Here is a 12,155-nt window from a genome sequence, read left to right as displayed (position 1 = left end):
GGCTTCCCGGTCCCCTGCGATATCGCAACAAGTTTTCCCTTCCTGGTCGCAGCAAAGGCCGCTTTGGGGCCGATCGTGTCATTCTACCATGCCACAATGCCGAGTGCTGGCATTCTCATCATCCTGCAAGCCACCCTAGGGCATAAGAAGAAGGAAAAACAACCTCGCAGCTGACAAGGATCGTGGCGCGTCTGGGCGTCTTCTGGGCCATATCGAGCATGCCGTTGCCGCCTCTTTGCTCTGCATCGGGCCGGGTATGGGTGTTACGTGCATGCACCGGATCAACCGTGTCGCTGGGCCGTTTTCTGTCGCGCTCAGAGCATGGGTTTGAGTCTGAGAGCATACCGGTGCGCTTTGTCTCCGCCCTGCTCACCGGCCATTGCTGAAGAAGAGATGGTTCTCGGTCCAAATCCTCTGCCGTAAATTCAATCCTGCGGCTCCTCCCACAATGTTGGAGCAGTAAGATCAGGCGGGCTGTCGTGACCTGAGTAGCGGCACAAGCATTGACTTTAATTGCGGGTCTAGCAAAGGATCAACTCAACAAGTCGGAACTGGCGTTGGGTCTCTAGAGAGTGGCGTCTCCACCAAGCGCCCCAAGAACTCTACGAATCAGTCTCTTTTGTTTGAACCCAATGGATTGACCCTCGAAGGGTGACCATGGACAGAGAATATTATATACGTGACACTCCCAATATGTACGCGCTAACCCCCTTTGGATTAACTCAGGCTGCTCTGTCTACTCACCGTTGCTGTTGACTTTTAATAACCTTCACACTCTAAATCGTCGAAGTATTCGAAGATCTTTGTTCTTATCGATGGAAATTTCACAGGCCGACCAGCAGTCATCGCTGGAATTAAATACTGCGCGAACTATGTGAACGCTTAATGTATAACGCTAGACCCATGTTAACTAATGAAATAGTTTGCGACAACATCTGAGATGATACTATCACACAGTAATTACCGCGACGACTCTTACACACAATGCAGATATTATTGTCGCCCCATCGCATAACTCCTCTCCCTCCCTCCCGGTGAAATCGAACGAGATTATTCACTTTGGCATCAAGACAGCATCATCTCGCTTCCGCGGCTGTTCTTTCTCGACATCTCCAGCACAGTCGATGACCCCCGACTGCCCGACCTCGATTCGAGCACATGTCCTGACCCATGGCTACCCGTCCGCGAGTGCATCATCTGCCCGGGCCCGGGACTGGTTTTCCTCGTGGGAACGTCTAGCATGTGCGACGAGCTACGGCTCCCCCTCACCGTTGCGTCCTGAAGCATGTTGGACGAACCACGGCTGGACCGCCGCTGCTCCACCATCGTCATCTTGTCGTTCTCCCCGCGCATCTCTGCCTCTAGATCCGACCGGCTCAACTGCCTCCTCTGGCGGTTCGCGGCCACAGCCGGTGGCATGATACCAACCTGCACTGGGCGGCCCAGTGGCTGCTGCTGCTGCTGCTGCTGCTGCTGCTGCTGCTGTTGCTGTTGCTGATGACGCTTCTCACTCGGCGACATCAGCGGTGCCATGCCATACCAGACAATGGCCGCCATTCCTAGAACGGCGGAAATGCAGCTGAATACCAGCGCGACGATACCTCTCGCAGTGAAGCCAGAGGGTAATGGTGCAGGGCTTTTGTTCTCACCAGAGAGATCAAGGTAATCAATGGTGTTTCCAGCAGCGTTGCCCGCAGTGGGTGTGCCGGCGGCGAGACAGGCACGCCAGTGATCAGCGGGTATGTTGTTGCGAAGTGAGGATTGTAAGTCGAGTGGGGCTGAGACCATCGTGGCGATGAGACCTGAAGCGACGTGCCTGAGTGCGGAAGGGGAGGCGGTCAGTAGATGCAAGTTGCGGAACCGAGGAAGCCTTACCATTCGATGTGACAGTGGAAAAGCCAGGCGCCAGGATTGTCGGCTTTGAACCTCAGTACCATGTTGCCATTGGGGCGGACGAGAATGGTATCACGACGCATGGGTTTTGAAGGAAAGGTTTCATTTCCAACGTAGGAACCGGCCTCTTCCTGAGAGCGAACGACTGCCTGGAATGCATGACCATGCAAATGGAAGGGGTGCTTGCCGGGGTCATTGTTGTTAAGAATGATCTCGACGATTTCGCCCTTGTCCAAGACGAAGGCATTCGTGTTACTACCGTAGATGACGGGATCTGTGGCATTGTTCCCGGTGGATAAAACGGTGTAGAGAGTCGGCACCTTCGGCTCAACGTACGTCACATCGTTGAAGAAGGCGCTAGGTTCGGTGAGTGCTCGTTACTTCATAGGTCTGGGTGCACTTACTAGTTTGCGCCGTCTCCAAGGTTGTCCATCTTCATATCCAGCGTAATGGAATGGTCTACGTGATCATACAAGGCCAAGCCGTCTTGTGGCACGAGCAAAAAGTCATCAAAAGCGTCGTAATCGCCAATCTGCAAAGGCGGAAGGTTCGCATTCCTGTCGTCGTAGACGAGCCATCCGGTTACATTGTTGTTGAGGGTCGAGGGAACAGTATCAAAAAGGTCCTGCAGCAGTTAGTGATGGTATAGGCTGACAGTGTCGCAGCGCCTACCTCGTCCATGCTGCTAACGAAGGGATAGTTGGAGTTGGTTTCATTCTTGGCTGTGATGATTACGCTGTAACGCTGGGCGGCAGTGATGTAGAGTCTCTCAGCATCTGCAGGCTCCGTGTAGACGCCATCGACTTCAACAATACTCATTGTGTGCCCTTCGAACCAGACGTACTGTGCGGCGAAAGCTCCAATGTTGATCAGGCGGAACATGTACCGCTTTCCCGGAGTCATTCGGAAGGTGAGGTCTTGGGTATCATTCATCAATGCCGAATTGGGAACAGGCTCTGCTCCAGTAGGATTGGTGACACTGATGAAGCTTTTCATAAGGGTCGGGATGCGATCATGGTACCAGTCCGAGAAAGTTAAGACAACCTCCTCGTCGTAGTCATCCTTGAACGGACTGTCCGGGTCTCTGACAATGAAGGGCCCGCGCAGTCCGTCAGGATACTGTCCGCGGTTGTGAGAGTGATACCTGAGCCAGGTCAGCGCCGTAGCTAAGAGCTACCAACCACCTACCAGTAGGTCCCGGGCTGGTCAACCTATAAGGGTGGTCAGTTGGACACGCCGACTAGCTGGAGGCAGAGCCTTACGGTAAAGTTGTAGGTGAAGGAGCTGCCGGGCGGGATTTCACACTGGGTGACGCCGGTGGGGCCGTCCATGTGGTTTGTGCCGTTCATGTAGATGCCATGGAAATGCAGGCTGGTGCTCTCAGTCTCGAGCTGGTTGTTGACATTGACAATGACGCGGTCGCCCTTGGTAACGTCGATGGCGGGCAGAGGCCACTGGCCGTTGATGCCAATGGTGGTGCGACGATAAGCCCCATCGGGATTGGCGGCAACCCAGGTCACGTTGAAGTCATAGGTGAGGGTGGCAGCGTGGCTGCACAGGGCGGCGGCGAGCAGGAGGAACAAAGAGCGGGCCATGGCTGCGGAATGGAGCGGGAGCCTCGCTGCGATTACCCCTCATATACAGAGAGACACGGCGGGGCGGGCGGGGCAGATGGGCGGGCGGTGCTGGAGGCGCCACGGACGCGCTGATGCAAGCACCAGGTGGGTGGAGGAAGAGCGTGGTGTGGATCGAGGATTGGCAGAAGGTTGGGACGGGCAGTGATTGATCGATTAGATTTGATAGCGGCGATGCATCTGATTCTGATTGCACGGCGGCGCGCGATCAGACGATCCAGACAGGGTCCAGGCAAGCCAAGCCGCCCAGATGGAGGCCGAAGCTTGATCGACTACGGATCCGTAATGCCGCAGCCTATGGGACGGGGGGCATTGAGGCGGGCCAGGCGGACGCGGGCGGCGGTGCGGTGGGTTAGCGGAGCCGGCGAGGCGGCCTAAAGAGCGCCCTCGGGCTGAAGAATGTCGATTCCGGCGGGGAAAAACAAACGCAGGCGACGGCTGGTGGCGAGGTTATAGAATGCTGGTCGAAACCATGCCCGGCTAGTCATGGTGCAGGAATGGGAGCACATGTACCGCATTGCGGGTCTGCCGATCCGTGGACGTGCGGTGAAGCAAGCAACAGCCAAACTCAAGGATGGGGAGGAGGGGCGGGCGGAGGCCAAAGTAGCGGGCGGGTCGCTAATGCACAAGCCGCCGCAACTGGCCTGACCCTTGCGGCATCCTGTCTCAAATGCCTGGAACGCACGCCAACCGCGCCCATGGCTTTAAGTCTTGTATCCCGCCCAGATAGCCGCTATCTGATCCGCCCAAGCCCCCTTCTTTTCCCAACCTCGCTCCTCACGACACCATGGTGAACGTGTTTGCCGTGCCCAGTTAGTCTGCTGCCGCCGGCCGTCTGATGGCCGCTTCGCCGCTGACCCTGCTGCAGTCTTCTTCATTTGCATGCGCGAATGCCTCGAGACGAGCATCATCGTCTCTGTCCTGCTGTCTTTCCTCAAGCAGACGCTGGGTCCCGGGCATGACCCGCTCACGTACAAGCGCCTGGTCAAGCAGGTGAGTCCGTCGCATCGCCCTCGTATGCCGCGGTGCCGAGCTGACCAGGGCCCAGGTGTGGAGTGGAGTTGCCGCCGGCCTGTTTATCTGCCTTATCATCGGCGGCGGCTTTATTGGCGCCTTCTACGGCGTTGGCCACGACTATTTCTCCAAGACAGAAGACCTGTGGGAGGGCATCTTCAGCCTGATTGCCGCCATCATCATCACCATCATGGGCGCAGCGCTGCTCCGGGTGTCCAAGCTGCAGGACAAGTGGCGCCTGAAGCTTGCGAAAGCCCTCGAGGCCAGGGAGAGCATCAGGACGGTGAACAAGGGCCGCGTGAAGCTCTGGGCCGAGAAGTACGCCATGTTCCTCCTCCCATTCGTCACCGTGCTGCGCGAAGGGCTCGAGGCGGTCGTGTTCATTGGCGGCGTCAGTCTCGGCATGCCGGCCGAGAGCTTCCCACTGGCTGTCGTTGCTGGCTTGGCTGCAGGCATCGTAATCGGCTACCTCATCTACAAGTGAGTCCGTCGCCTCCATGTCCGCATAAGCGTGCTCACCCCGCCATACAGGGGCGGGAATTTCGCATCGCTGCAAATCTTCCTGATCATTTCCACCTGCTTCCTGTACTTGGTCGCGGCCGGCCTGTTTTCCAAGGCCGTGTGGAGCCTCGAGATGCACCGCGTAAGCAAGCCCTTCCCCAACTGGATCCGGACGCTTCGTGTTGACTTCTTTCAGTGGACCCAGCTTACGGGCGGAGACGCGGCTGAGACTGGATCGGGCCCTGGCTCATACGACATCCGGCAGAGCGTGTGGCATGTGAACTGCTGCAACCCGGAGATCAACGGCGGCGGCGGCTGGGGCATCTTCAACAGCATCCTGGGCTGGCAGAACTCGGCCACGTACGGATCCGTCATTTCGTACAACCTCTACTGGGTCTTGGTGTTGGTGACGTTCGCGGGCATGCGCCACGTAGAGAGGGGCGGCCGGGTGCCCTTCTTCAAGAAGAAGCCAAGCTCGCAGTGGGAGCGCGACAACGAGCCCGGTGTCCAAGACAAGGCCATCGTCGGCAAGAAGGTCGCTGGTGGCGACGGAGTGCCCGCGTCGACAAATGTGCGGGAGCTTCACGAGCACGAAACGCGCGAGTCCTACAGAATCTCGTCGCACTCCCGACTGTCGGTGCTGACCGCTGATCTCCGCCAACACTAGCCACTCGAGGTGCTGAAGTCGGGACGGGACTGGGTTTTGCGAGTGGTGTTGATGTTAATGTTAATTATTCGATGCTCCACTAGCTGTCAACGTATATCAGGGTGATGTCTGCTGATGTGTCTCACCGTCTCTGAAGCAGGCCAACTGTGGCTCCGCATAAGTACCAGGCGCACGTGGGGTTGCGGCGGTGGCGGGCGGGCACAGGTGGGCACAGGTGGGCAGTGTGTAGGGTGATGATGCGGGGCAGATGGAGAAGTTCAGCCTTATCGCCTCACGTAGCCAGCCACCCAGCTAGCCAGTCACCCAGTCACCCAGCACCTACACGCACGCCGAGATTTCGCCGCCACGGCCGGTCACAGCGTCCTGCGCCCGGCCGTGACGTGAGCCTTTCTCACCAAGCTCCCGGCCTCTTTGCACGATTCCGTCTGCCTCTTGCTCGTCTACCCGGGGCTCTACTGCACCCTCCACCATGAACTGGCCGTATCCCTGAGTTGCCTACTTGTCTAGTCCAGCACTCTCCGAACTTACTCTGCTAGTGCGCTCAGCTCGCCGACTCCCTTCGTAATGACCTGCGAGTCTCTCTTTGGCACGCCTGCTGCCCCGCCCGCCCCCCCGGTTGTGAGCACCAAGGATGATGCACAATCCGAGGCAGGGCTTATGGCTATCTCAGGCAGTGGAGACTTGCTTCTGCGCGTGAAGGAGGACGACGACCAGGAGGGATTCCTGTACCGTGTCGAGTCCGGTCGCCTCCGTGCCGCGTCTTCATATTTTGAGAAGCTTCTCAGTGGCAGCTTCAGCGAGGCTGCCAACGTTGCCGTTCACCATGAGCGTCTCCGCAACCAGTACTCGGCCATGGCAGACGTGCCTGCTGACGAGCTCCCCGAAGTGACCATCGTCGACATTGGAAGAATCTCCAAGGTCAGCACCATCAAGCTGATCACAGCCGACTTCCTTCGCGCTCTCCACGACCAGGCTCTCGGAAATGGAAAAGATGCCCCGCCCGTCACGAACATGGCCAACCTCACAATTGTCGCCGACCGTTTCGACGCCCTTGCCACATTCGCGCACTTTGTACATCGGAGGAAATACTTGCAGATGATAGACACAAAGACAAAAGGCAAGCCTGCTGCAAGCTTACCAGAGGAGCGCGTGCGGCAAAAGCTCTTGATCGGTGCGCTTTTGGACTACCCACCGTGGGTCAAGCTGTACAGCAAGCGGCTGATACTGGGTGGTTCTGAACGGTGGAACAATGACGCTATCGATGAGTCCGAGAGCGCGCTATGGTGGGATGTCCCGGCCGGTATTGAAGGTAAGAACTGTCTCGACAAGGATCCGTCTCAAGACGCGCCCATCGAAGGCTCGTAGCCGTTCCCAAGGCTCTGGATCATACCCCCTTCCTGCTCCACATGTCAATCCCGCTGACACTTTGTAGACGAGCTTGTTTTTCGTCGCCGGTGCATTTTAAGCACCATGAACTCACTACAAAGCCATTTCGTCAAGCTGTATACTTCGGGTCAACGGCAGTGCAGACTTGGTTACGACTCGTCCTCTCAGTGTGATGTCTATCAGCTTGGAGAGATGGTTCGTTTTTTCGCTCGCATCGGCACATTGCGTCTTGAGTCGGCCATTTGTGGTTCTGACGCGACTCATGACTATGAAGGCGACATATCCCGGCTGTTGGAGTCTTTACGCCAATGTCCCTCGTACCAGATCGATAACAACCACTCTCACTGTGGGCTGCGGACGAAGATCATCCCGATCCTAGACCTCATACAGAGCTGCCTTGGTAGCAACGCCACACAGTATGACTGTGGAATCTGCGGCGACTGCTGGCGAGAGCGTAGAACGGAATATGCCTGGGCACAAGCCAAGCGACCAGTGCTGTGGAGCATCCGCTCTGCTGCTCCACGACCAGGCCCTCGAGAGCCGCACACAAAGGAAAAATGCCTGCGACATCATGCCGCAATCCGGGACATGTTCATGGCTGCGGAGCGTGACTGGTCTGGGGCTGATAATCTGGCTGTAAGGCCGTTTGGGACATGGATGGTGGATCGGAGGAGTACATAAAGGGGCGGCGGTGAATCGCTTCTGCTGCCTTGGGACCCGGCTGTAGGCAGACTTTGCCCTTTTTTTTCTTTCTCAACAGCGCTTCAGGAGGGAGGGTGTCATGATGGCTTAGAGGAAACCTGCGGCTTTGCTAGACTCTTACCTCACACGGGTTCGCCGTAGGGCTGAAACCAAGACAACATGCGAACCATCGAGACTCAGTTGCTTAGTAGATGAGCGTATTGGAAGGATGGGGCGAGGTTCGAAAGGAATGGGTGGCCGAACCCAAGGGGGCAAGGTACCGAAAGCAATAATGGGGCGCAGGCGGCAGGGCTTGTCTTACAAGTCTGCCTTAGGCGTCGCGCAGGAGGGAAGTTGGTGCGCACAGCCCCCAAAAAAAGCCTAGAGGCTACCACCCAAGGCGGGGCAATGATCAAAGAAGGCTGCACAGGCGCTTTGCGACCACCACCACCCCCACCCCCCATCCATCGCGCTCTCGGGTAGGCCTGTGCTAATGCATGACATGCTCAGCCGATTTTGAATTGCCGCATCCCGTGAGAACAGCCACCCGGGCATATTCAAGGCGGACTCTGGTGCTCAACACCAGATCAGTAGTTGAGGGGTATAAAACCTCTTCGTTGGTATGTTTGCTTGGTTCACGCATACCACGGGTCCACAACCGCAGTGCATTCGTTGAAATCATCTGCCTGCCGCCTTCCGTTTGCCCCCGTGCGCCTTCCGCTTATTTAAAGCTCCGCAGTATGACTACCCCGGCTGTTCGGGGCTTCTTCCACGACAACTGCTCGCAAACGCCACATATCGTGCGCCGGGCCTCCTCCACCATGGACCGCAGAGACTCCATTCTTGGCAGCTTAAAGCACAGGTTCTCTCGAGGAAGCGCAAAGGACGCGTCTGCACCCGCACCTTCGCGCGTGAAGAGCCTCAAGTCCGTCATACCGGGAAGCCAAAGGCAAACGACCGACAACCCCTACTCGCAGACCTCGACCCCAACCAGGCGACCAGGTGCGTACTCCTCTCTCCACTGACTGAATACGACAGCTGACCATGACAATGATACCAGACCGGCCCGGCATGAATGCCTTCACAACCCCGGCCACGGAGCCGCCACCCGCTTATTCGGCAACTCCGCAGGGCGGCAACACCACTGCCGCCACCGCCCCTGGGGTGCCCAGCGCCGCCACATCCGCGGCGGTTCCGGCCGACGACCGCTACGCTTTCCTTGGCTCATTCGACACGGTCTTCCTAATTGATGACTCGGGCAGCATGGCCGGCCGCTCATGGCGCGAGACAGGCAAGGCGCTAGAGACCATCACACCCATTTGCACAGAGCACGATGCCGACGGAATCGACATTTTCTTCCTGAACCACCCGGACAACCCCTACCACCACAACGTCACGCTGCCATCCACCGTCACCGAGATCTTCACCACGGTGCGCCCACAGGGTGGCACGCCCACCGGCCAGCGCCTCAACCAGATCCTTAAGCCCTACCTCCAGCGCGTTGCTGCTGACCCGGACAGGACGAAGCCGCTAAACATCATCGTCATCACGGACGGCGAGCCTAGCGACGATGTTGAGAGTGTCATCATCAACGCCGCGAAGAAGCTGGACAAGTGTGACGCTCCTGCCTGGCAAGTTGGCATCCAGTTCTTCCAGGTTGGCCGCGAGCCCGGCGCCAAAGAGCACTTGAAGCAGCTGGATGACGAACTGGCCGAGCTGTCGGGCGAGGACGACCTCAGGGACATCGTTGACACTGTGCCGTTCACCGGCAAAGACGATGCCGAGTTGACCGCTGAAGGCATTCTGAAGGTTGTGCTGGGTGCTGTCAACCGCCGCTTAGATCGCAAGAAGTCGAAGGATTTGCACAGATGAGTGGGAAACTTCTCCGGCTGCTGGTCGTCTCGGCCAAATGCGCTTTCTCGGATGCCTCTGGCTTCTCATTCTTATGGATACCTCTAGTGTTTTCTTTCTAGGCATTTCGGAATGAATTCCGAACGGCACGTCAAACCAGTCTAATTCTTGGGCTCTTCTTCGTTTGCCAATACTCACAGGTATGGGTGTTTTCGTTGAGCTTGGGGATGATTGTCTTTGCTTTGACAACGGAGGCATTTTTTGGTCTGCTTCGGTATGTTAGATGCTCCTGGCGAGTCGCAACACAGGAATGATTTCCCCACGGGACTCTGTGCCTGCAATCGATCATGGACGAGTTATGATTGATTGATGGTGCCAAGGAAAGAAGATACGGATTGGGATAGGCGGCAAGCATTTAGTAAGCGAGAGCGTGGCCCACATGGTCGACGCGCCCTCGCGTCCGGTTCAACAAAACTTCTTCATCTCCGCGTCTTCATCGACTGCACCGCACACGCCTCGCCACCGTTCGGCATGTGTTCTCCACCTTCATACTTTCCCCCTTGACTCTGTGACTGCCGTCATGGAGCCCGCCTCGTCGAGAGCTCTCGGGATTGCTCATCTCGTTGCTAACGTCCTGCACCAATCCCAGGATCACCAGCTTATTGGCCGGGCCAGTGTTGCCCCACTGTCCAGATATGCCTCGGTGAACAAGCTGTGGGCCGACGAGGTGACTGAGATGATCTGGGCCGAGCTCTCTACTCTTGAACCTCTCGAACTCGTCAGGCCCGAGCGTCGGCAGTACTACGCAAGAAAAATCCGGACGCTGAGAGTCGCCTTGGTGGACCCGCGTGTGCCTTCAGCTACTGCCTGCCTCTCGGATCTGGAGCTACCGCGTCTGAGAGAGGTCGAATTGAGGTTTCATTATGACGCGACGCCGCAGCATATTCCGCCCGTCTTGACGTCCAAGCTACGCTCTGTCGCAGTGAAGTGCTCTAATCGATGCCTATCGCGGGCCACTGAACATGCCATCCAGGCCATCATAGTAAGTGTGCTACTTCTGTCATACCTCCGCTGTCAGTCTTTTCACCTCTCGGGAATGGTAGCCCGCTGCCTGCACGGGCTGGGTCTAGCAATGTGACTGCCCTGGGTCCGTTTCTCGTCCCTTTGCACGCTGATCGCATACTACAGGTGCGGTGTCAGCGACTAAAGGCGTTCAATTACACCGGACCCTCGCACCATCTTGTGCCAAAAAGACTGTTGGATCTCTTCATGAGCCAGCGCTCAACTCTTTCAGATATCCGGATCCACATGACGGACTCCCTCACCCAAAATGAGGTTTCTGAGGATCTTGTTACTTACCTCGCCGAACAATCCGTCGTTCGGAATATTCGCGCCCCGCAGTTGAAGCTCCATGCTCCACCAAGATTCGCCATTGCTAACCCGTTCCAAGCACTGGAGTTGCTTGACATCAAGGCTGATTACGATTCATTGTATGCCATCAGTGCCTCGCTCCCTGAACTGAGGACGCTTCAAATCAATTTGGTTCCGAATCAGGCCGTCGTATCTGAACCTTTGGCTCCAATACTTTCCCGCCTGGCCGCCAGCACCAAGCTTGAAATCCTGAAGATTGAACGCCGTTCCCAACCTCGCGAAAGTGGCCTGGAGGTCCAAACTCCAGTGATCATTTCAGGGGCTGCATTTGCGGAATTTGCCCAAAGCTGCCGAAGTCTGCGGAAATTTTGTCTTGAAATACAACCTGGCATGGTTGCAGAGGACTTTACCGCTTCTCATCTCTTGCAAGCTTCGTCGTCTCTTCAATGCCTCCAGGAGGTTGGATTGTTCTTGACGCCGGAGTCCAGCTCGTTAACGGCTGCGACTGTTTCCATTTTCGGACAGTACTGCCCGGACTTGGAGTGTTGTCACATCCTGGGAGAGTTCACGGTCCTCGACATTGACTGGGGGACGGAGGCGATATTTCCGAAGCTTCGAAGGCTCAGCCTCAACCAAATCAGGGGATACCAGACGAATTGGTCCCTTGATGTCTTCGATTCCAAGCTTCGAAAAAAGTTCCCTCGTCTTGAGCTGCTACAGGTGATGAGGGCCTTTCCAGGCCCACTCTCCATCTCCACCTCGTACCTCTACGACGTGCCACAAACACCTCGTAGCCATCCTTCTAGTTGAGAGCGGTTCCCTGAGCCGCAGTTGTCTCATGCCTCGCTCGGTCTTCAGTCCTCAATCTGAAGATCTTGAGCTGGATACACTTTCGTGTAAGAGACAAGAACGACCTTTCGACGATCTTTGAGTACGGGCGCGCCGGAACTTGTCCAGCGGCAAACTCGTAATTTATCAGTCGGAACATACCTTGTTTGCCCAAGAGTCTCTCATGTCTAGAGTGTTGCTAGAACGCAACGTGTCCCCGTTCGTCCATTTTTCTGATCCAGAGAGTTGCGTTGTGGGGTGTGGTGTGATCCAGCCGGCTCCATGGCTTCAGTTGTCATTTTCTTTTCTAGAGTCTATTCCAATCAATA

The 12,155-nt window shown here is 56.7% G+C and overlaps 5 protein-coding genes across 5 annotated transcripts; 4 read left to right on the top strand and 1 right to left on the bottom strand.

Moving 5' to 3' along the window:
* Positions 1-1,065: 1,065 nt before the first annotated feature.
* BKCO1_22000139 (multicopper oxidase) lies at positions 1,066-3,488 on the bottom strand (the record flags this gene model as incomplete). The annotated part of the gene is made up of 6 exons (XM_020272804.1): positions 1,066-1,816; positions 1,876-2,250; positions 2,298-2,518; positions 2,566-3,037; positions 3,082-3,104; positions 3,156-3,488. 6 exons carry the CDS (start codon positions 3,486-3,488, stop codon positions 1,066-1,068), a joined length of 2,175 nt encoding a protein of 724 aa, XP_020130763.1.
* An 826-nt stretch (positions 3,489-4,314) lies between these two features.
* BKCO1_22000138 (high-affinity iron transporter) lies at positions 4,315-5,709 on the top strand (the record flags this gene model as incomplete). The annotated part of the gene is made up of 5 exons (XM_020272803.1): positions 4,315-4,339; positions 4,396-4,520; positions 4,576-5,021; positions 5,073-5,184; positions 5,239-5,709. The coding sequence occupies 5 exons, from the start codon at positions 4,315-4,317 to the stop codon at positions 5,707-5,709; spliced, it is 1,179 nt and encodes a 392-aa protein (XP_020130762.1).
* Positions 5,710-6,273: 564 nt separating this feature from the next.
* Positions 6,274-7,074, top strand: BKCO1_22000137 (uncharacterized protein; the record flags this gene model as incomplete). Its single annotated transcript, XM_020272802.1, has 1 exon — positions 6,274-7,074. One exon carries the CDS (start codon positions 6,274-6,276, stop codon positions 7,072-7,074), a length of 801 nt encoding a protein of 266 aa, XP_020130771.1.
* A 1,523-nt stretch (positions 7,075-8,597) lies between these two features.
* On the top strand, positions 8,598-9,648 carry BKCO1_22000136 (von willebrand factor; the record flags this gene model as incomplete). Its single annotated transcript, XM_020272801.1, has 2 exons — positions 8,598-8,778; positions 8,837-9,648. 2 exons carry the CDS (start codon positions 8,598-8,600, stop codon positions 9,646-9,648), a joined length of 993 nt encoding a protein of 330 aa, XP_020130770.1.
* Positions 9,649-10,207: 559 nt separating this feature from the next.
* On the top strand, positions 10,208-11,808 carry BKCO1_22000135 (leucine-rich repeat-containing protein 16a q5vzk9; the record flags this gene model as incomplete). The annotated part of the gene is made up of 3 exons (XM_020272800.1): positions 10,208-10,609; positions 10,661-10,669; positions 10,816-11,808. The coding sequence occupies 3 exons, from the start codon at positions 10,208-10,210 to the stop codon at positions 11,806-11,808; spliced, it is 1,404 nt and encodes a 467-aa protein (XP_020130769.1).
* Between the last annotated feature and the right edge of the window lie 347 nt (positions 11,809-12,155).

Source organism: Diplodia corticola (genome assembly GCF_001883845.1).
Source record: "Diplodia corticola strain CBS 112549 chromosome Unknown scaffold22, whole genome shotgun sequence".
In the NCBI taxonomy this organism is placed as follows: domain Eukaryota; kingdom Fungi; phylum Ascomycota; class Dothideomycetes; order Botryosphaeriales; family Botryosphaeriaceae; genus Diplodia; species Diplodia corticola.
Note: the sequence above shows the minus strand (reverse complement) of the source record. Positions and strands in the feature narration are given on the sequence as shown.